The following is a 23,152-nucleotide window of genomic DNA, read 5'->3' on the forward strand; positions in this document are numbered from 1 at the left end:
TTATTTGAAGTTTTCGTACTTTTCCTGTATCAATTCTACGTTTCCTTACCATATTGTGTCATGTTTTCTTCTAATTATAAAAATGCGACGAAATATATACTATAAATTATGCATTTGTCCGGCATGAGTTTAATGTACATTACTGAATTCGAAATTAATGAACCCTAGCTATAGATTTTCTTACACTTTGTTCCTTCCAAACGTTGTTATAATAGAGTCCATTCTCTATAAGTCTTTCGCCTTAGAGTTAAAGCGAACACGAGAATCTGCAAAAAATTTGTTAAACACAACGTGGTATGTTGATGTGTAACAAAATTCATTCTGAAGATAATTTAATGTAAAACTCGTCAAAGACCGAAGAATTACAAATTCAGATCAGACAACCATCCCAGAAAAAAGCAACAGGTCACTTCTTCCTTAATTTTTTACATTTCAGTTTCATTTATTAGCATGTGTCTATCTGCGCATTTTCACAATAATAATACATACTTATAATATATATATATATATATTTATAACAGAAACCCTTTGCCTAGAAACAGACAAATAGATAATGTTCTGTTAAAAAATTTGTTCTAACGTCGTCGTTATATAAGCATTTTGTAGTATAAATGTAGTACGTTGCTATAGTTTAAATAAAAAGACGTGTTCAATGTCAATCATTTTCTCTTGTTAACATAATTTCAGATGTTGGATTATTTCTTTTTAAATAAGACTTTATAACGTATTCAAGAGAAAAGTTGCTTCTGAATTGTGGTGTCCTGTGCACTTTTTATCTTGTGACATCTGTTTTGAAAATGTTATTTACACAAAGAAGCATATTCCGTTTCCCACTCGAATAAATTTACTGAAGTCTGAATGACATATATATATATATGTATATATTTGTTTCATAGTTATACCATTGTAAGTATCTTTGTTTAAGTGTTAATTAGTAAATCATGATCATTGTCTTTAATTTGACACCTGTGTAGCTTGGTCTACAGTAAAACGTAATCAGTTATAATTAATAACAAGACTGCCAGACTTGTAGATAGTTCGAATTTACTAAGGTTAAATATGAGAATATCATCGAAAACGTACATAGGAATATATTCGTCGCATATATTCGAAAGTATCGATGAAATTATATTTCAGTATCCTTCAATACTTTGTTCAACGATAAATCTTATCCAGTGAGAACAGATAAAGCATTAAAATAAAATTATATTTGAAAGATATAGACACGGGTCAGGAAAACGTACGGAACAGACTGTCGGGTATTTTTTGTATCACTGCTGACTTTCATCTCGTCTCGTATGGATGTTTCTTTATCATACAGTTGTACATTTCGCGTACTCGTATTTATCTATAGATCTGTAATACAGACGTTTTGTATATTTCATTGCTGCCTGTAAACAAAATTACGTAGAAACATTTAATTAGAATTAAGGAACTCACTTTCGATTTCCGATCCTGCAGAGATTAGTTTGGTGTGCGGCTGTGCAGTTGTGCTTGGTTGATTACTCAGTTGTCCCGTAGTCGCTGGTGCAGCAAAACCAGGAGGTGGTTGCATTGCCCAATGTTGTGTTGGTGCGTTCTGTTGTTCCTAACGAATAGTAAATGGAAATATATTGAAATATATTTCAGAAGAATATAAATGATTTTGGTTCTAAGCTAATTGAGAAATGTCTTATTTATAATCACACTATAAAATCACTATAATCACAGTATTTCTAGTCATATTGACTGTTACAAAACATCTTATGCATTAAAGTAGTTTGCATAAATATGTTTAATACCTGTTGCGCATTATGTGAAACAGTATGTGTAGGATGAACATGTGGAAACTGCCATGTACTCGTGGTTTGGAATGGAAGAGGCCTAGAAGAACTAACAATAGCTGGATCAATCGAAGTCCAGTCTGCAATAGGTCCGAAGTTGTTCCACCCTCCTTTTTGATGTAATGCTTGATGATGAAATTGTTGTTGTTGCTGTTGATTATTAATATCACACCAATCCTTAAGCGTATATACTGCATCACCCGCGCATTTACTAATGCCTGTATGAAGGATTAACAAATGTAAAATGTTATGCACAATACTGTAATAATAAATGCGAAACCTCATATTAATATTATTAAAAATCACCTTGCGAATTCAGAAGGGGGTTTCCGTTTGGAAGATACGCGTTTTGCTGCGGCGGTTGTGCTCCTGTAAACAGCATACTAGACGAATGACTCATGCATAATATTATGATAAATCCTGACAAAGTCACAAGAATTCAATTTGCTTTTATACTTGGATAACACTGTTGCTCGCCACAAGTATACATATTTAATTATTACCAAAAAATTTAACAAAGTTCACAAACTATTTACGGGACTGTGATAATACTAACCCGAAAGAGCACCATTCGTGGGAGCTGGTCGCGGTATACCAAGACCAAAAGAATTCATGTGATTTGGTGTAGAACCAGGGAAACCTGGTGGTGGGTGACGACTACGTTGCCCCAAACTAGCTGCAGCCACGTTGTTTTGAGCAGGACTTTGTGTACCACTTTGTAATAAATTTTGTGGAAGACGAGAAAGTAGGGAATGCGACTGTTGGAGAACCTGTAGATTTTGTAAGTGCTGGGCCTGTTGTTGTAGATGCGCTATATGAGCAACCTAAATTAAAAAGGGAAGACACAGTTGTATGACATTGTCCTTGGGACATTGCCTTGTATGACTATTTCTGAAGATTTATATATTTCTACCTGTGGATAGTGCTGTTGACCAAGATTCGCAATATTTTGTTGGTGCTGTACCCTATTCTGCTCTTCTCGTTCTCTCTGCTGTTGTTGTTGCTGTTGAAACAACCTCTGCTGTTGCAATTGCATTTCATTTTCCATAAGTTCGGCTAAAGCTTTTTGTGTTTCGTGGAAAGGATCAAAACCTAAATCATCATCAGCTTTAATATCTGACCCAGATTCTTTGTGATTTCGAACTTCCTCCAAAGTAGCATGACCATTTTGCTTTATATATTCACAATTCTCTTGATTTTGTTGTGCCTTAGAAAATCATATTTACCACTGTTACTAATCGCATTCAATCATGTAAAAGCTATCAAACTTCCATTATTTTTATTGGTCAATGTCTTTCTGATCATCTAAGTTGAGTTTTAGGAAGAATTATCTTTTTTTTACGAAAATAAAAACATATAACTACTTAAATGATTACTCACCTGCATAGCAAGCCTCTGTTGTAAAGAATTTTGTTGAAAATCAGCCATAAATTTGGATGCTGGAGAATTAACAAGCAAATTCGAGGTAAAACTAGCAGAAGGTTCTGAAATTGTGGTATATTGCAGATTGGTGTAAACTTCTTCATCTACAAAACCATCGGAATTGAAAGTGACTCCTGGCGAACTAGAAGGACTCGATTTTTGTACAACATGATTTGTTCGTGATGTCTCGGGTGGAAAACCAAAAGCTGCTTGCCAATCCTCGCTGGACTGAACCATTGGCAACGAGTCAGGAATAGAAGTTAAACCTGTGCTTGACCAACTCAGATTTGGGTTTGCTGCATGTCCAAGAAAAATTGAATTGTAACATTCTACTCTAGCTTTCGTGTCAAATACAACAAAACACACGAAAACAGATAGTATCAGATGAGAAACCGAATAGAATATGTGCACAGAAACAACACTAGAAGAAACTACTTTATGTACATGCCTGTTAAAGAAGTAGGTGGCACTGAGGTGGTGGTAGAGATTTTCTGGAAAGTGTTTGAACTGAAGAAGCTGTTATTGTCCGCCTGAAAGATTGACCGATGACTGAGTTGCATTTGAGACCCATTATGTAATCCTGGTGGTGGCTGTTGATTGGCACCTTGTGATGAATTTGTGCTAGCCGGAGAGGAACCTAAAGATGATAGGTAGATATCTCTACACTACGAGACGCGATCAAATCATTTTGGTACTTTTTCAATGCCAGAATAAACAGCTTCTAACACTATTCCTCTCTGCCACCATTAATGAATCTTAATAATGTACGAAAGTGAGTGTCTGGAAAATGTAACTTTAATTTTCATAGATCCCTATGAGTAAAGTAGAGTTGTGAGCATCTGTTGTGTAACAAGATATAGAAAAGTGGAACATTTTCCAGGCACATCATCCACATGTATGCCAAACAATACAATTTACACGAAGGATAAAGTCAAGTGTGTACAAAAACACAAAAAACAGTTACTATATATTTTTTTCCACAGAATCCTCTTTATTTTGGCATATATATCTATAACTATGTAAATTCTATTCTACAGTTATGAGACGCAGCTAAACATATTTTGCATGTCACTGATATAGTGTTCATTGTTTGTAATGCATATAATGTACATAAAACAATATGTCTTCGAAGTATATACAACATACAGTGTTATAAGAGATAGACACACATTTAGAATGACTTATGAATCATTATACATAATTCTGTATGACATTAATTAAAATGATTGAGATATTATAGGTACTATGTAAAGCCCCTCATGAATTTGTCATTAAGTCAATAGCCTATATCTTTTGTATATATATTTCTCGAAAGTACATTCAAAATATTATTAAACTTTAGATGTGACTCGATATATATATATATATATATATATACATATGTATATATAGATATATATAAATGTATACATATAGATATGAAAATAATTGTATGCATCAACAAAAAGAAAGGAAAATATTTGTAACAAAAATTAAGTTTGGCCTTCATTTTTTAAATCTCCAAACTGAAAACTAAAATTGCTATTGAATAAAAATTTTTGAATGATATACTCTCTTTTCCATAATGCAATAAAAAAATTTATTTTTTAATTTTTATTGAATTCAATCTGATTTTATATTTATTTTAGAACAAAAAAATCAATACATATAGAAATGATCACCAATATAAGGAACTCACCCAAAATAGCAGCACCATTGTTCTCCTCACTTGATTCTGTTAAATGTTCCACTTGATGAATCACATTCGAATCTTCTGTACTTGAAATTGTACTAGCTGGTGTGCTACCTTCACGTTGTTGATCGGTTTCACTATCTGAATGTCGACGTTCGCCGTTTTGCACTACTCCATTTACTTTAAGTTCCTGAGACGTTTGTTGTTGCTGTTGCACAAATTTCGATCCTTTATTATTTTGTTGTGGCTGCTGTTGAAGATGCATAGGGGGTGGTTGATGCTGTTGTTGCGACGATGGTTGTGGTTGTTGCTGCTGTTGCTGCTCCGATTTACACTTACTACCCAATTTTTGTATTACATCACTATTTGTTTCAGATGAAAAGTTTCTAATATCCTTCTGTCCATTAATTTGTGGCGGTACATTATTTTGCACACTGATAGAGCTTGATTCGGATCGTGAAGTTGTCCTTGTACAATGTTTTTCTTTATTTTGACAATTTTTATGTTTGTTACGCGCTGCCTGTGCCTTACTTTCACTATTACTTTTCCCTCTCCGCAAATTCATACTTTCGCCTTTGTTATTATTGTTTTGTTGATGCGTGGATCCACCAGATAATACATGACTCTGCTGATTTGTTGTACTACTTCCATTCGTTATGTTGTTCGGTTGTGATGCTACTTGTGTCGGTGGTGATAATTCTTTACAATTTGTTTGTGTACCTATAAATATACATATGGAATATATGAGTAACAATAATTCCTTTAAAATTTTATTTTCACGAAAGGTAAGCTTACTATTTATTTGTCCAGTCTGTAACGATGGCCAAGCTTCTTTTGCTTGAGGATTTGAAGTACCATTTTCTCGAACGATGTTACCAGTTACGGATGGCGATGGTATTGGTTTCCTATATAGTGTAAAAGGAATATTCGATTCTCATTAATTACACGTTAAATTTTACGTTAAATTTAATTTATAATGCTTTATGTACAAAGAGTCTTACCGTTGAGCAGATGCATGTGATGCGTTCAACGATTGCACAAGCTTTCGCTCATACTCCTGATGTTTGCCTTGATGCATCTCCTCTTTTGTGAATGATGCTTCCTGGTCCCCAAGATCATGTAAATACATACAATCCTGTTTCGGACAAGGCTGATTACGCATAAAATGTGAACAATACTTTGTTGTTCCTAATGACGTTTTTATTGTTCGTCCGTCCATAATAACATTATTCACAGCCTCTATAGCACGTAGTGCGTCTTCTTGACGCTAGTAATACAATATATTTTGAAAACATGCAATATATGTAACTATGATAACTACAAGTATTATTAGTAGAATACAACTAATAACTTACTTGATAAGTAACGTAAGCTGAAGCACTAGGGCTCTGAGACCCTGCGTAGGAAGTGCTTTGATTTATTACCACTTTGTGAATTTTTCCAAATTTTCCGAAATATTCGTGTCGCTTTAATACCTGGAAGATAAAATTCATTTAATCAATGTAAATTCTTTTTGATACAAACTTTATTTGTGATATTATAATAATTGCAAAAATACATTGCTTCATTTTACGTTCACTTACATCAGCATCAGCAAGTCGCAATGGTAATCCTACTACAAATACTAGATTTTTTTGTACTACTCTCACATTAGCTAGATGTTTACGGTTTTCTGTTACTCTCTGCTTTCGTTGCTGATCTTTCAATCTTTTGGCTGCTTTTAATCTGATAAACAAAAATAGTACGAATTATTTTGGTGTTCATTATTCTGTGATTAACAATTCCAAATACCAATTATTAATAGAAACTACCTTGCTATTTCTTCCATACTGAGTGGTTTAAAATCGGCAGGATTTTCAGAATAGGCCTTCCGGCAAGCTGGACATAATCCATTTTCATCAGTTCGAATTCTATGCCAGCAAAACCGACATATCTGATAACCACAGGTGCATGGAAAAAAATTCAAATCATCCACTTCCAATGGTTCCATACACAATGGACACTCCACAGCATCTTCTCCACTTTGATTCAATACTGACATTTTTGTTTCTATCGTTTGTATCACACAATATGGTAAGTTACCAGGATTTCCCTATTTGTATGTCCTGCACACAAACAAACAAATTTTGTACATAATGTCTAAGGAATTTGGAAATAATATATATAACAGCATACAAAAGCATATAACCATCTGTTGCTAAAATATTTAGATATGGTTACTATTTCACTGAATATAGGTAAATACATAGGAGCAATGGAAATAACATGAAACATATGTTTTAACACATAAGCAAAATTTGTAAGTTCATCACTAATACAAATGCTCGATAAGTATAATATACTTACGTGCACAGTTTGTACAATGCCTTGATACTATGTAATTGACTGTACTTGTAACTTCTTACACACTAGTATCCTTGCACAACCTAAAATAAATTAATAAAACATTACAATGTTATAGATCAGGAATGTTATGACTCAGACACATCTACCAGTGCTAACGGTTGTATTCGGGCAAAATTCCACGTAAATCCGTGAGAGAGTTCGTAATCTAGCCGTCGGACTTGTTAAACGTTTCACCATTCGACCACAAACTGATTCACGTTATTTGTAACCGTGAGTATTATCCAAGTTATTTTTGAATTAGCGCGTACGAAAAAAATGTGCAAAATTAATGGTCCAACCCTTCTCGCAGAATACAGAGAATACGAAACGGTGAACCGTTTGCAGATAGATTAGATGAACAGTTGGAAAGGAAGGTCCGTTTGACAGGAGCTGTCAAACGAGGCAGTAAACGAACAAAGGACGCTCCAGATTTCAGCCGATTAGAACGATAGCGTACGCTCTACGATGGACGTACAAATGACAAGTTTATACGCTCAAGCTTGGGATCCGACGACGGAAAACTTGCGGTAGGGCCACCGTCTGTACTCTCCCACTCACTTTCTCGCTCTCTCTTTCTCTTACTCACTCCTGCGACGAGACACGAACTATACGAGAGGGCGACGATCGGACGAAACAGCTGTTGGTGGCGTCGAGAGAAGCGAAGAAACGTCAGAGAGCGAGTGAGAGGTACTACGCCATAGCACGAACCTACGTGAAAATCCGCGAAAAGTTGCCGTGGTGGGGCATGACACGTAAATTCCCCGGAGCTTCGAATGCAACTATCCGCATACGCAAGGACGATGGTCTCGTCGTTTCGTGATACGATTTTGAAGGGGGGAAAATGCTAGCAGCGAGCGAGAGAATGAGAAATGGAAGTAATGAAAGGAGTGGCGGAGGGTGAGAGGGGGAAGGAAAAAGAGGGAAGGAGAAAGAGCAAGATGGTGGGTGGCAAGATGGGGGAAGGGTAGAGATGAGTACGAGCGAGAGTGAGAAAAGAGGGACGGGAAGAGGAGAGAGAGAGAGACAAACGCAGAAAAAGGAAAACAGAACAACGATGCCATCATTAGTTTTATCCCTTTTTAGTCAATGGTCGTTGTCTTGATCTTGCGCATGAAGCGTAAGAGAAAAGGAGGCTCTCACCAATCTCGCGTATCTTCTACGTACTTGTTTGAGATGAACGATAATGCTGTTTCAAGCGCAAACAACTATGATCCCCAACAAATTCACAAGTTCCCTTAAGCATACAGTTTATGGAAAAGTAAACCACGGTAGCCCGAGCAACATGGTATAGTTCACCACGAACGTCACAAAGGATTGAATGATTTGTCGCCAGAGGGGTTGCTAAATACCCTGGACTGGTTACAGGGTATACCTGGCTGAGTTTAACCTTAACTTTGTTCAATAGAAGAAACTTTTCGACAGCTACCGTGCTTCGTCAATCGCGTGCCACCACTCTCAACAATTCTAACATTAAATACGTGTGTTCGTCGACTCAAATTCCTCAGACCTTGTTTACTTACGTTACAACTTTTTCACTAACAAATCTCTTTTCTGTACTGGGAAATTTTTGTAGTCTTCAAGATCTGGTCGCATGCGCACCACGACTGCGCAGAAGCGGACGTTACATACACTGGTATTTAAAGAGAGGTGCACTCGCGAAGAATTCTGCAAGCGCATGTCAAACGGAGCTTCGATTTTGTTACTGCACATGTTAAAATGTTTCTATTCTACCTTTTTCGGTCATTTTCATTTATTTAAGCTCGTATACTACGTTACATAGACGTTAATGGAATTCTTTGTTACTATAGGATAGGTTATACAACGAATTTCTTTGGTCAAGGTTTCTTCTATTTTACATTTGCCGCGTATCTGGAAATAATCGGTAACCGATTTGGCAGTACTGCCAATAGCTGAGAGTAAATATTTCCAACATCGACGAAAATATAGGACAATTCATTGGACGAAATTTATGGCTTAAAAATTTCAATTAAATTAAAATGAAATGTATAAGACTGTGATATTAAAATCCTTTTCTAGTCGAGAATACGAAATTTTCCATAAAAGTTGACGTACTATTAACTGCGTTGTATTCTAGAAAATTTATGGAGTTTACCCTTATTTTGTACTTTATAAATTAAAGACGAATTACACTTCATCTGGGTTAGTTATAAACTACACAATTTTACGCAAACTCATATTTTTATAGGAAAAAAGAATTACATTTTCTGCACAAACAATAAACTTTGTATGCCAGATTCTTTAAAAAGTTATAAAGTGCACAAGATTTTGTAATCTATGTATATTAAATATATTGATTGATCATATTAATATAATTTTTTTTTGCAAAAAAGTTGAACACTTAATCTTTTATAACTTATACCAAATTACACTAAATAACAATTATTAACAATATATCATGTTTTGGCAATGTTTGTTCTCTAGGGTTATAATGGATTGTTTCTGAAAAATTACTTTATTGCATTCTTTCTACTTTTACCTTCATAACTTACACCAAATAAAGGGTGACGAACTTTCAGATTTTCAGGAAATGGTACACTAGTGTTTTCTATTTGCATTGGCTTGGTTTTTGAGATACCTGAAAGTTTCCGTCTAATGCTGATTGTGCCCATAGGTTTCACATTAACTACACAGAAGAAACATACTATTAGTACCAAATTTTTCAGTTTAATATTATTTAAATGAAAGGAGAGGGGTACCTGTTTTATATTGTGATTTTACTTTCCCAGTGTTGAATACACAAGTGATATTGGATCTAGTACCATGATTCACTGCATAATATCGTTCTTCCTTAATTTTAAGTTTTGACTTTTCTCCAAACATTAATGTTTGACCTTTAAGTTCTTTTGGATCAATCTACAATGTAACAAAATTTAATGTAGTTTTGTTTGTATGATTGAATCTTGATAATATAGTATCTTAAGAGAGCAGCTAAAATTGCTTCTCTAATTAATAAATTGAACTCACTGTTCCAGGAATATCCATTATCCATATGTCTTCACTGTCAGAAATGTTATCTAAATTAAATGTAGAATCTGTGGCTTCCACAATTAAGCTTTCTTTTTTAACTAAATCTTTAATCTAAAATAAGATCAATAAGTTAATTGCATAGAAAATTAGTGATAGAGGTTTACAATGTGAATTATATTTACATTATGAGGTCTAGAAGCAGTTGGTCTGTTCATTGATATTGTATCATTGTTTGTATTATTTAGCATCTCCCTCTCATTTTGTGTGTTCCATGTTTCTGTTTCATGTCTCCTTTTATCATCTCTTGTACCAATCTTCTTTAAAATACTCTTCCTACGTTTAGGAGGAGCATTAGCAGGACTGGCTGGTTGAATTTTTGTATTGATCGTTATGGATCTGTTACTTTTCGGTGTAGATGGCTCATTATCTATTGTAGTATCCATCAAAACCATTGATCTATTCAATTGAGTATTTAATTTTGTTAGGGAATCTTCTGCATCCAAATCATTCATAATGTCCAGAAATTACGTTTATAATTCTCCGAAATAAAATTATATTTTATTTTTAAGTTCATCAAACAACGTTCATTATGATATTAGATATCACATTTATATTATAAAATCTTAATCATAAACTAATATTCAATACACTATATATTTACATGCACAGGACAGTATAAAATTAAATATGTAGATTTATGAATATATGTCAGTAAAAACACAATTTTTTGTCACATGTGTATAGGTTTGTACATCTTCTGGTAAAAATGCAGAACACTGTACATAAATAATAACACGTTGCACGGTAAACGAAAATTACTACATTAACCAAACAACTTACAACTTACAACTACTATGTACATTATACATTAGTTACAACTACAACTATTCCGTGCTTGAAATTTTAATCTTTCTATACATATTCAAGTGTGCATATATATATGTATGTACATATGCAATTAAATATTTGTTAGTAAGGTCACTGTAAACAAAATAAAGAACGATTTACAAATGTGTATTCTATTGGTTCGTAAGTTATGGGTGTACATAATTTTAAATATGCTACTTGGAACGTTCAAAATGTAGCATACTACAAACATTTAGTACTTCAAAATGTATAAATCATGAATTCAAATCTACATAACTATTAAATTTGTATTATATATATACATATTACGTACATATGTACATACATAGTAACGTATGTACATACAGTAATGGGACCTATCCCTGCACGCTTTTCTTGCTCCCTAAGCAGCCACGCACATCCCCACTATTTTACTGCACATCCAATCCACAGTGGATCTTGTCTCAGCAGTGAATCGTCAGCCAAGTAGAGCAAAGAAAATTTCTATATTGACTCTCGCTAACAGATCAAGTTGCAGCCTGGAAGGGTGCAGGAGTAAGACCCATTACTGTACTTTCGAAACGAAAACTCTTTCCTAGATACCAATATGTACCGATATTCTATGGTCAGTTTGTTTAGTCTTGTATTCAGAAAGGCACTCGGCATTTTCAACAAATTAAACATACATATATGTATACATAGAAACTGTTATCGATGAGTATTTATACAAGGGAACATTAGTTCGTAATTTAAATTACCTTAAATATTGTTATAATATGTAATCTGAAAATATTAAATTATTAATGAAACTTTCAATTATTTTGTGTAGCTTACATTTATCAACACAAAAGAAAATCATTTTATTGATATATATATATATATATATATATATATATATATATATATATATATATATATATATGTGTGTGTGTGTGTGTGTGTGTATTATTTTTAATTCTCATTTTTGTATTTCTTACTAAAAAATACATTAACAATATATCAAATAGTTCGTACGAACGCATTGCTTGCTTACCGAAAAATTTTATCTATGTACATGTTATCTCTTTTGAATATGTATAGTAGTTCTGAGCAATAATCATTGCATGCACATTTATGTACTGAATCTATTGACACTAAAAAAGATTTGTATTATTTTTATAATTTAAAAAATATCATCTAATTGCACTCAAAAAATTAATTCTTCATTCGGAGAATTAAAAATGTTTAAGATTTTAAGTGTTCATAATATATGTAATTTTCGTGTTAAATATGTAAGAACATTTAGTGATTTTGTAAAAGTAGTCGAAGTTGGTGCTAGAGATGGACTACAAAATGAGAAAAATATTGTACCAACTGTAATTAAAGTTAATTTTATTAATAAATTGTCTGAAACTGGATTGAAGAGTATAGAAGTAACCAGTTTTGTGTCTCCTAAGTGGGTACCACAAATGGCAGACAGTACAGAAGTTTATCAAACGATTAACAAGAAGCCTGACATATCATATCCTGTTCTTGTTCCTAATTTGAAAGGTTTAGAAAATGCATTGAAAGCAAATGTAAAAGAAATAGCAGTTTTCAGTGCTGCATCTGAGACTTTTTTAAGAAAAAATACTAATTGTTCTATTGATGACAGTATAAAAAATATTAAAACAGTTGTTGAAGAAGCTAAGAAATATAATGTTAAAGTTAGGGGCTACGTATCTTGTATTGTTGGTTGCCCCTACGAGGGAGAAATTAAATCCATGCAGGTAGCAAACATATCTGAATTAATGTTAGAGCTTGGATGCTATGAAATTTCTCTAGGAGATACCATTGGTACAGGATCTCCTAACAAAATAAAGAAAGTGTTAAGTGAATTGAAGAAAATATCAGGTGATATGAATAAATTTGCACTTCATTGCCATGACACTTATGGACAGGCATTGGCGAATATTTATTGTGGTCTTGAACATGATATAAGAGTATTTGACTCATCAGTTGCTGGATTGGGAGGATGTCCATATGCAGCAGGTGCTTCTGGAAATATTGCTACTGAAGACTTGCTTTATCTTCTCCATGGACAAGGTTTAAAAACAGGAGTGGACTTTGATAAAATAGTAGAAATCGGTGATTTAATTAGTAGCCAACTTCAGAGAAAGAATCAGTCGAAAGCTGGTATGGCAACTCTTGCAAAGAAACAGTTGAAAACATAGGCGTAATTATGTATTTTTAAAAAATATTAATACTGATGCAAATAATATTGTATTTTTTAATATTTTGTAATTATCGGAAGAAAAATTCGAGACTATCTACAATAAACTATTTTCAATTTCGTACTTATTAAATTTTAATAACTCTTGAAACCTTGTATACACAAATTCATAGAAATATAGTGTAATGAGAAAACTTATCACGTTGTGATGTTTCACAACTTCGTAAACTACGTTCCTTGAAATGTTAAAGAAATACATGTAAAGCTGACTGTATTAAAAAAAATACATTATAATACATCATGACAACAAATTGATGCACAGGCCCCAATTCATATTTTGTACGTAACTTTTGTTACGAGATATTCGATAATTCCTGTAATATAGCGTGCGTATCTAATGCATTCAAGTCTATCGATCCTCTTGTATCAATTACAACTCCAGTTACCTGCAAAAGAAGCATGAATACCATGCAATCGTAGTTCTATATTCAGTACCTAAATATTTAATAAAACATTACCATTTCTTCGAAAAATGCAACGTGATCAGGCTTTTCGGAGTATCTTTCGTATTGATCTAAGTTATCTTGTAATTTCAACGTAAGGCTATCATAATTTTGTATGATGATCGCTAGAATTTGTTGTTCTGTCGGAGTAGACAAACTTTCGCTGGCCAACCACGCAGCTATCTTTGGTGGAAAATGATTTACTATGTCTCGCATGTTTACCAAGGAATTTGTTAATTTCATGGCATGCTCTTTGTACTCGTAAGCCTCGCTCGTTGAATATCGGAGTGCTTCGTATAAGAATTGTATTATCGTTATTTATTGGTATCAAACAAATTTTTGAATATGCTAACTGCTCACTTATTCGTATACTACCTACCCATTGCATTTAAATTTGTGAAAATAAGTCTCATTCGTATTATCTCGTAAAACAATTCATCATAACTGCTCGGTGAAGATAGGAATGTATCTCCATAAGTAATAAACAAATTTAAAATATTCACAACCTGAAATATTAGTTTAAATTGGTTGACATACACATCTGTATTTGCATTACACAATATTAATTTACCTGAATGGCTAATGGGAAGATGTTCATTTTCTTAATGAGGTGGCTTTCATGGGTGGTTAAGAATTTGAGCAGATTAATCAATGCTGTCCAAAGATCTCTCCATTGATATCCAAGTCGGACTCTACATCTTTTTTGGTAACAGAGTAGCCTTTGTAAAACCCCAATGCACTGATGATAAAGTTCGAGCGGGAATTTTTTCATCATATGCGACGTAATGAATTCAACAAGTAGATCTACAATGTTATGACGATTATATGCACTTGTAGTAAAATACTAAAATAAAAGATTTTTATCAAATTCGATATAGTTCTTATTTGTGATCTTTGTCAAAGAATATGATGAAGGAGATAAAATTTCCGTATAAAGATTTTTAAGGTAATAGTAACCGTACCGAGTAATGTAGCAGCTAATGGTTGTACAGGTGCTGTTTTATCTTGGATCTTTCTGTGATGCATTGGTACTCTATGAAGTTGAACTCTGAAAGCCAAGTTTGCATCATGCATCAAACTATTTGCATACTGATCTTCCGCAATGCAGCTTAATATAAGGAAGCACAATTTGACATTACTCATTATTGCTTCTGTTCTGATTACTTGCATAACTATCGAACTGGAATAACGAAAATATTTTACAATAAGAAATGCAATACAGTTTACGAGAAATTAAATATTTTGAGAATATAAATATGTTACCAATATTGTAAGAATGTCGCTAACAAATTAAATGGTTGAGCCATCACATCTGACAACTGTGCTCCAGGAGCCACCGCATTTGGCCCTAATGTATTGTTTGGAGAAGGTGGAGCACTTGTATCGCTTTGTGTATAAGCCAAAGTTGTTACAAAATTACGATTTAAGTGTGTGGACTCATAGAGTGCTAATAACAATGCGTTATTTGCTCGAACTTGTTGCGTTTTTGCTTCTTCTTCTCCAACAAATATGCTTCCTACTATATTAGTGAAGGAAGACAGCCAAGATGCCTGTATTTCTATATATGTATGTCTTATTATTGCATGTATTAGACGCTTAACGAGCTAATTCTAAATATTCTGTACCTGCCCTTTGTTGAGCAAATTGCCTACAAAAGTCCATTAAGGAACTCGATATTACTTGACCATATCCGTTTAGAGCTAGCTCATCGTCTAAAATTGACAATTTAACAATATAGGGATTTGCTCTTTCATGCTTCCTATAATTGACTAGAAGTGTCAAGAGCAACACTGCATCATGGCCATGACGACTTCTAGCTGTTGTATCTCTCAGCAACTGCACGAAAAATGTCCAAATGTTAATGGACAATTTTAATCGATGTTCTTAAATGGTTTTCTTTGAATACTTATTCCAAATTAGCACCTACTTGAACCAGAGATTCAAAAACACTATTAAGCATAACATACTCCAACAAAGTGTTTTGACTAACATTGTCCATGCCAGTTACAATAATTAACAACAATTTTAAGCATAAAGCTTTTAAGCTATCAGGGTATTCACCTGGAATTATGTAAAATTTTAGTAAGAAATTTGTTTTTGAAGATAGTACAAGATGCATATTTGAATCTTTGATTTCTTAATGAACATGAGTGAATAATGGAATATGTGTCTTAATGTATACCTGTTAAAAAATTATTGCAATGCTGCATTAATGTTGTCATTCGTTGTTCAGCAGAATCAAATCCCACTAGGATATCGATTAAGTTGAAGCCACAATCTCCTTGACTAGCTTTCTTATACATAGATTGTATAACAGCTGCTAAAGTTTGCAGAGCATATACAACTCTGAAAGGGTGTTCATCGACTAGTGTATCCACACAATGGCACACCAAGGCATTTAAGTTTTCTTTACTTGCATTTAATTGTTCTGCAGTCATATGTAAAATTTCACTTTCAATGTGTGGAACCTAAAGATATTAAAATAATCATTATGATTCTGTATGTACACATAGATAGTTTATGTTTTATAATCACTAAGTATATTGCAACAGTTCATTTGTTTTTCCTTTGACAGTTTTTTCTTTTCTTGTCAACAAGAAATTTTTCATCCACTGAAGTTTCTCATTTTATTTGGTCAATTAAAATTTTTTTTCAGATTAAAAAATGCTACTTCTTATTTATAACATTAATCTTTAAAGGTCTGTGTGCTAATAGGATACAAATTATATACTAACATGCTTGGTAAATTTGTTACTAAAGTAATACAGGTAAGTCTGTAAAATTGCCATATTTTAGAAAAATGTCTCTGCACTTGATACGTAATTTTACAGTCATTGCCATCATGGGAAGTGACAAAGTATTATGGAAGAGTATGTATATATCAATTTAAATGTTTGAAATACAAAGTCCAGACAAGTGAAGCATGGTTTAATTTTAAATGCAAATTTATGCCAGGTAGTCTTCGTAATGAACTCGAATGTGAAGAAGTTATTCAGCCAAAGAGTATGTCTATTCTAAAATGATTTTTGAAATTGTTACAAAATTGGATGCTGTATCTTATTTAAATATTTCTGATAGAGAAAGATGGAAAAGTTAAACAGAAAGCAAAAGATGCAAACTTAAATACTGAGACTTGCCAAAAACAGCAACCCGACACAAAAAAAGAGGACAATGAGTGTTTAAATTCTTATGTTAATCAAGAAAAGTTCCAAGAAGATTATCTAAAAAAAAAACAGAGGAAGGTAATTTAATATTCATACTCTCATTATTATTTCAGTATTATTTGAGAATTTAAGAATTTGTTTGATGACAGATGAAACAAGCTCGGCAATAAGCAACACCTAAAGTGGAAGACCTAAAGAATTTCCAGATTTCCTTTGTACTATATTAATCTTTTATTACAAATTTGTAAAACTTATAAAATTTTTTGTTTCTTAATATTATGTTTTATGTAATACAGAATAAAATTTGATGTGAAATAAAAATGATTTTGAAAACTACTAACCATAGGTTTTATGAGGAACAGTTCATTCCAAAAATTTGGATGAGCTAACGTTAAGTCTTCTCCTTTAAAAAAGCTTTCATATATAGGTACAAGCTTCCCCTTATGTTGGCGTTTGGAGCCAGAACCACTCCGTTTTCTCATAGCCATAGCCGTAACTTGTTCAATTTATTTCATTTCACCTATGAAAATATTTATATAATAAAAATTTGTAATATTTAACAATATATAAGTTTTTGTTTATTTATAACGTGTCTAAAAAGTTCTTAATTTAATTCGTAAAAAATCACATAGTACTTAAATAATACTTTTAAAATTATATTACAATATTGATTACAAAATCCGAATTTTGACTGCGCATTATAACCTCTATACAGAAATTTTACCTATTTTTGAAAAAATAATCATGATTCACATAATTTCCAATGACTGTGTGAAAATGATTTATCTCATTATGAATAATTATAATAAATAGAATTAGTATCAGATGAAAACACCAAGTATTTACTTACTGGAAAAACAACTAATTTCTTAACATATAAAGAATTTCTATGTTCATTCGAAGGACGGTCTTATAATTGTACTTTAAAGTACTTATATTATTATTTGTACTTAATTTATTAAATATTCCATTGAAAATTCTCTGGGTTAGGGTAAGAAAAAACAATAAGGTGAGGAATTACGAAAACACCGTCGCTCAAGAATGACAGAGAGCCGTAGGAGCCATCATCATCGAAATACAGATGCAATAATACCTTAAGTTTTGCAAGACACTCCGGCCGCAGCGCGCTCCGTTACCGGGAATAAGTGTAAAAATTGCTTTGCCCTGATTGGCTGACGACTCAATGATAAGATAAAATTCACTACGGATTGGATGCATAGTAAAATGGTGGGGATGCTTGCACAAGCTAAGGGAAATAGAAAAATCGTGCAAACCTGAGGTACTCTGTACATAATACAAATCGATTACATATCAACATGTCATTCCAAAAAAAGTACTGTAGAACTGAAATCGAAAAAAAATTTATAGTTTACTTACAGAAATCGTTAACATACGAATTTAATAAACTTGATGTTAGTACATTGCACGAAAGAGTAAGTCAACTAAGTCTTATATGTATATTTCATATGGATCTATTTTCATTACCGGCACTTGTACATTTATTTTCATTTTCGTAGGTATGTACGTATAAAATTTGAGAAGATAACAATTATTGTATCAATTTAGCAGCCATGATTTCAAATATGAGGCTTTTATACTACTGTAGGAATAAGTATGTACATTTGTCATAATTGATATCTTTTTTATAATGTTTATACATGTAACAAAATATAATTTCAGGTTCTTGAAAAAGTCATTAAAAACTTGTATACAGTACTATATTGAGCCATATCGACAATATTCATCGAAAAACGAAGAAACATTTAAACAAAGAAATGCACCTAAATACAATTCCTATTTATTAAATACTGTATATGTTACTCTCGGTGCATCTATATTAACTTTTGGTTATTATTATATGTTCCATAAAGAAATACATGCATTGAATAAGAATGATGTGCAATGTGGAGAATTTAGGCCAGATTTAAATACATATACTTTAGAAGAAGTGGGAAAACATGATAATAAACACAATCAAATATGGGTAATATTTAAAAAAGGAGTGTATGATATAACAAATTTTGTAGACAATCATCCAGGTGGTCCTTCCAAAATAATGATGGCAGCTGGCAGTTCCATCGAACCTTTCTGGATATTTTTTGCTAATCATAATACACCAGAAATATATGAACTGCTTGAATCAATGAGGATTGGAAATATTTCAGAGACAGACCAACTTGATAATAAATCTTGTTCTAATGACCCATATGCAAATGAGCCAAAGAGACATAAAGCTCTAAAAATTAATGGAAGTAAACCTTTTTGTGCTGAACCACCCTCTTCTTTATTAGCTGAAAGTTTTATAACACCAACGTAAATACATATTTGAGTAAAAAATATTTTTCAATCAGTTTTGTTTTATCAAATTTTTCAGAAAATTATACCTTTTTAGAGAATTGTTTTATGTAAGAAATCATCTTCCTGTTCCTGAAATAGATCTAAAAACGTATACATTGGAATTAGCTGTGGAAGAAGAAACACAAAAATGCCTCAGCTTTGAAGACATAAAAAAATATCCAAAACATACGATAATTAGTGCTGTAATGTGTGGTGGTAATAGACGATCTGAAATGGCAGAGGTAACTTTAAAGAACACTTTTGATGGTGTTACTACTACTTCAACTTATACAGAATGGTAGATAAAATGTGTTATACTAGTCTTATGTTATGTAGTCAAAACCATTAAAAGGGCTTAGTTGGAGTGTGGGAGCCGTAGGTAATGCTACATGGACTGGTGCAAAGTTGTGTGATGTCCTAAAAGATATGAAAATTAATGAGGATGATTACAATCATGTTCAGGTATTATTATATGTATCATAATTAATAGATTAAAACTATCTCAATTATAAATACTTTCTAAATAATTTAAACTAGTTTGAAGGATCTGATGTAGATCCTTCAGGTGCACCATATGGTGCAAGTATACCCATTAGTAAAGCTATGGATCCAAGAGCAGATGTAATCTTAGCTTATGAAATGAATGGACAACCAATATCAAGAGATCATGGTTTTCCTATTCGAGTAATTGTTCCTGGTGTTGTGGGTGCAAGAAATGTAAAGTGGCTTGGTAATAAAAAGACAAGTAGTAAACACATAATAGATTAATATATATATATATATATTATATATACATATAGATCAGTATATATATATTTATAATAATAATTGTATATGACTTAATTATTTTAATTATAAATTTTCAGATAAAATAATTATCTCAAAAGAAGAAAGTCATTCACAATGGCAACGGGGTGATTACAAGGGTTTCTCCCCTAGTACTGATTGGGGTAATGTAGATTTTTCTAAAGCACCTGCTATACAAGAGATGCCTGTAATTTCTGCGATATGCACACCAGAACCAATGGGAACAGTAAAAGTAAACGGTGGAAAAATAAACGTTAAAGGTATTCTATTTCTTGCAACCTATTATGTGATGTTAAACCTTCTTTAATGTTGTAATTAAATAAAATTGCCAGGATATGCATGGTCAGGAGGTGGTAGAAAAATTATTAGAGTTGATGTTACAAATGATCAAGGTGAAACTTGGCATACAGCTAATTTACATGCTGAAGATATCAATGCCAAGGAGGGTCGTTATTGGAGTTGGACATTATGGAGTATAGATCTTCCTGTACAGTCTTCCTGGAAAGAGTCAGAGATATGGGCAAAAGCTGTGGATGCATCCTATAACGTACAACCAGAAAGCTTTAAACATATTTGGAACCTGCGAGGCTTCCTTTGTAATGCGTATCACAAAATCAAAGTTAAATTGGAACATTAAATTGTTACATCAAATCTTATTTGTACTTAAAATGTATATACAAGTCTTTAATTTTTGTTAACATTATCTAAATGTTCATTTATGTTATTAAATAATGTACTAATCTATTAATGTACTTTTCGTTTATTTATACGAGAAATTTTAAATATATTAACCTTTAATATTCTCTGCATCAAAGTAACTGTATATACTTTCTAAACTTAAATCAGAACAAGTTGAATCATTTATGTTATGAATCTCAAATGTGGGTGGTGAATTCATAGCAGTTTTACCAATTACTATAATATATGGATATCCAGTATAGTTTGAAAGTTTAAAACGAGCTCCAATAGTTAAATTTGTTCTATCATCAAGTATAGCATCAATATTTAACTGGTGTAAAATCTCGAATATTTTGTCAACATATTGAGTTGCACTTTCTTCTTTGCTACCATCCTAAAAAATTTTTATCAAGGTATTTGGTAATCTTAACAAGTATAATTTATAAGATGCTGTACCTTTGGTGGTATTACACACACAGTATAAGGTGCTAAATTTTTTGGCCACCTAAGTTCATTATTTGTAGATAATGTTTCAGCCATAATAGTAAGTATACGACTCAGGCCAAGTCCATAGCATCCCATTACTAAGGGTACATACTTCTGTTCTGCATGATACTTTGCTTTTAGAGGCTCTGTGTACAGTGTGTCTAATAAAAATGCATGCCCTACCTTAAACAAAAACAAATGTTTAACTGGTAAGAGATAGCCTGTGTACGTCTTTATATATGTATTCAGTTACCTCAATAGTAGTTTCTTCCAGAAATGAATTATTACACTGATCACAACGCGATTCTTTACATATAGTTTTGTTGATAGCTTGCTGACAAGCTGGACACAAACAAAGAATATCATCACCAATTTTACATTTATAATGATATTCGTGAGATTTCAAACCTCCAATAGTTCCTGTATCACCAGTAGCTGCAATCCATAGTAAATATTAACAAATTATGAGATATTGCAGTACCAGTAATAATTGTTCATATAACTACCTTTAATAAATGTAATTCCTATTAATTTAAATATATTATTATAGGCTTCACATATTGTTTCATATGTTTTATCAGCATTATCTAATGTTGTATCAAATGTATACAAATCTTTCATAACAAATTCTTTACTTCTAAAAAATCCATGTCGTGGTTTCATTTCATCTCTCCATTTATTAGATATTTGATACAATCTTAAAGGTAAAATTTTTGGAGAAAAATGTCCTACAGATGAAATTAAATCACAGATTGATTCTTCACATGTCTATGACAAAATAAATATATACACATTAAATTTATGTTTTTGCCTTACTCTATCCATAATCGAAAAAATATTTCTTAATTTAAATTATCATTTATTACTCACTGGATTAAGTATATAGTGCTTATGGTGTCTATCATGAACTTCAAATAATTCTGTTTTATTACTGTCGAATCTTTTCGTTTGTTTCCATAATTTTGTAGCCGTCAATGCCGGTAGCAGTAACTTCTGAGCTCCTATATTTTCCATTTCATTGTCAACAAGATTTGTTAATTTATCTAATACACGCAATCCCAAGGGCAGGTATGCATACATGCCATTGCTAACAGGCTTAATAAATCCATGTCTAATTAATCTCTATAAAAAACAATAAAAAGTGCTGATTTAAAAAAACAAGAAGAATACAAGATTATATATCATAAACAAATGTCTGCATACGTCGTAACGTTCCGAAGTAACTTTTGATTGCTGCGAAGGAGGCAGAATTGTATTCAGTGGTTGAAATACTTGTGATACTCTCTTTATTTTATGAATCGATATGTTTGACATTTTTCAATAATTATGTATGTATTCTTGTATTTAAATGTTCTGTTTATACGTATACCACGATGTACAAAGCTACAGTCTGCACGTAGTAGGAAACAGTTATAGATTAGTATTGTAACATTTTCTCGTTACGCGTCGCTTCTTCATACAGGGTGATACACGTTGAGAGCTCGTCGCCATGTTACCCACATCCGCATGGAGCTGAATGACATGTTTGGGTCATAAGTAATGTCCATAGTGGGTAGTGTGTAGTTTCTGTTTGTTTTCAACTCTCAGTTGTTTTGTTAAGTAGTCTTAATTGTATCGTAGCGTGAAAATCGTACCTGAAGAGTGTTTTATTAGTATTATTCGATATGGAAAACATAAGGGAGCATATTCGACATATTATGTTATGGGAGTTTAAGTTAGGCAATAGTTCTGTACAGACAGCAATTAAAATTTGCAATGTGTACGGCGTTGACACAGTAACAGACCGAACAGTACGAAGATGGTTTAAAAAGTTTCGGTCAGGAGATACGTCACTGAAAGAGGAACCTCGA

At 32.5% G+C, this 23,152-nt stretch overlaps 7 protein-coding genes and 1 long non-coding RNA gene across 14 annotated transcripts; 4 read left to right on the plus strand and 4 right to left on the minus strand.

Moving 5' to 3' along the window:
- Positions 1 to 1,027: 1,027 nt before the first annotated feature.
- Cnot4 (CCR4-NOT transcription complex subunit 4) lies at positions 1,028 to 8,962 on the minus strand. Of its 6 annotated transcripts, none has more exons than XM_033468710.2 (16): positions 8,823 to 8,962; positions 7,264 to 7,343; positions 6,729 to 7,022; positions 6,501 to 6,642; positions 6,273 to 6,392; positions 5,919 to 6,184; positions 5,713 to 5,822; positions 4,924 to 5,637; positions 3,694 to 3,882; positions 3,204 to 3,541; positions 2,737 to 3,030; positions 2,380 to 2,647; positions 2,130 to 2,192; positions 1,782 to 2,041; positions 1,441 to 1,588; positions 1,028 to 1,356 (listed from the first exon to the last, which is right to left on the minus strand). In XM_033468710.2, the coding sequence occupies exons 3-16, from the start codon at positions 6,956 to 6,958 to the stop codon at positions 1,349 to 1,351; spliced, it is 3,150 nt and encodes a 1,049-aa protein (XP_033324601.2). In that variant the 5' UTR covers positions 6,959 to 7,022; positions 7,264 to 7,343; positions 8,823 to 8,962; the 3' UTR covers positions 1,028 to 1,348. The 6 variants fall into 6 exon arrangements, with proteins under 6 accessions (XP_033324601.2, XP_033324602.2, XP_076382523.1 ...); XM_033468711.2 differs by lacking the exon at positions 8,823 to 8,962 and adding an exon at positions 8,467 to 8,779; XM_076526408.1 differs by lacking the exon at positions 8,823 to 8,962 and adding an exon at positions 7,889 to 8,432.
- LOC117219521 (uncharacterized) lies at positions 7,393 to 9,626 on the plus strand. The gene is made up of 2 exons (XR_004490048.2): positions 7,393 to 7,533; positions 7,613 to 9,626. It is a non-coding gene; the product is annotated as an uncharacterized LOC117219521 (long non-coding RNA).
- Positions 9,627 to 9,756: 130 nt separating this feature from the next.
- LOC117219520 (uncharacterized) lies at positions 9,757 to 11,878 on the minus strand. Its single transcript, XM_033468713.2, has 4 exons — positions 10,473 to 11,878; positions 10,288 to 10,401; positions 10,020 to 10,176; positions 9,757 to 9,946 (listed from the first exon to the last, which is right to left on the minus strand). The coding sequence occupies exons 1-4, from the start codon at positions 10,800 to 10,802 to the stop codon at positions 9,771 to 9,773; spliced, it is 777 nt and encodes a 258-aa protein (XP_033324604.2). The 5' UTR covers positions 10,803 to 11,878; the 3' UTR covers positions 9,757 to 9,770.
- A 200-nt stretch (positions 11,879 to 12,078) lies between these two features.
- Hmgcl (hydroxymethylglutaryl-CoA lyase) lies at positions 12,079 to 13,451 on the plus strand. Its single transcript, XM_033469012.2, has one exon. The coding sequence runs from the start codon at positions 12,357 to 12,359 to the stop codon at positions 13,326 to 13,328; it is 972 nt and encodes a 323-aa protein (XP_033324903.2). The 5' UTR covers positions 12,079 to 12,356; the 3' UTR covers positions 13,329 to 13,451.
- On the minus strand, positions 13,445 to 18,097 carry LOC117219681 (armadillo-like helical domain-containing protein 3). The gene is made up of 11 exons (XM_033469002.2): positions 17,845 to 18,097; positions 17,336 to 17,514; positions 16,013 to 16,298; positions 15,758 to 15,891; positions 15,456 to 15,666; positions 15,094 to 15,388; positions 14,793 to 15,010; positions 14,402 to 14,634; positions 14,210 to 14,336; positions 13,846 to 14,120; positions 13,445 to 13,773 (listed from the first exon to the last, which is right to left on the minus strand). Exons 2-11 carry the CDS (start codon positions 17,480 to 17,482, stop codon positions 13,681 to 13,683), a joined length of 2,019 nt encoding a protein of 672 aa, XP_033324893.1. The 5' UTR covers positions 17,483 to 17,514; positions 17,845 to 18,097; the 3' UTR covers positions 13,445 to 13,680.
- On the plus strand, positions 16,327 to 17,330 carry LOC117219685 (uncharacterized). Of its 2 annotated transcripts, XM_033469011.2 has the most exons (5): positions 16,348 to 16,598; positions 16,662 to 16,700; positions 16,786 to 16,833; positions 16,909 to 17,072; positions 17,144 to 17,330. In XM_033469011.2, the coding sequence occupies exons 2-5, from the start codon at positions 16,673 to 16,675 to the stop codon at positions 17,162 to 17,164; spliced, it is 261 nt and encodes an 86-aa protein (XP_033324902.1). In that variant the 5' UTR covers positions 16,348 to 16,598; positions 16,662 to 16,672; the 3' UTR covers positions 17,165 to 17,330. The 2 variants fall into 2 exon arrangements, with proteins under 2 accessions (XP_033324901.1, XP_033324902.1); XM_033469010.2 differs by having other exon boundaries at positions 16,327 to 16,598; positions 16,662 to 16,833.
- Positions 18,098 to 18,240: 143 nt separating the features above from the next.
- On the plus strand, positions 18,241 to 20,882 carry shop (sulfite oxidase). Its single transcript, XM_033469003.2, has 8 exons — positions 18,241 to 18,427; positions 18,512 to 18,606; positions 18,675 to 19,307; positions 19,387 to 19,573; positions 19,668 to 19,793; positions 19,869 to 20,061; positions 20,198 to 20,398; positions 20,471 to 20,882. Exons 2-8 carry the CDS (start codon positions 18,566 to 18,568, stop codon positions 20,773 to 20,775), a joined length of 1,686 nt encoding a protein of 561 aa, XP_033324894.2. The 5' UTR covers positions 18,241 to 18,427; positions 18,512 to 18,565; the 3' UTR covers positions 20,776 to 20,882.
- Positions 20,081 to 22,645, minus strand: ProRS-m (prolyl-tRNA synthetase 2-like protein, mitochondrial). Its single transcript, XM_033469007.2, has 6 exons — positions 22,506 to 22,645; positions 22,173 to 22,424; positions 21,809 to 22,070; positions 21,556 to 21,737; positions 21,273 to 21,485; positions 20,081 to 21,210 (listed from the first exon to the last, which is right to left on the minus strand). The coding sequence occupies exons 1-6, from the start codon at positions 22,614 to 22,616 to the stop codon at positions 20,926 to 20,928; spliced, it is 1,305 nt and encodes a 434-aa protein (XP_033324898.2). The 5' UTR covers positions 22,617 to 22,645; the 3' UTR covers positions 20,081 to 20,925.
- Between the last annotated feature and the right edge of the window lie 507 nt (positions 22,646 to 23,152).

Source organism: Megalopta genalis, chromosome 15 (genome assembly GCF_051020955.1).
Source record: "Megalopta genalis isolate 19385.01 chromosome 15, iyMegGena1_principal, whole genome shotgun sequence".
NCBI lineage: Eukaryota > Metazoa > Arthropoda > Insecta > Hymenoptera > Halictidae > Megalopta > Megalopta genalis.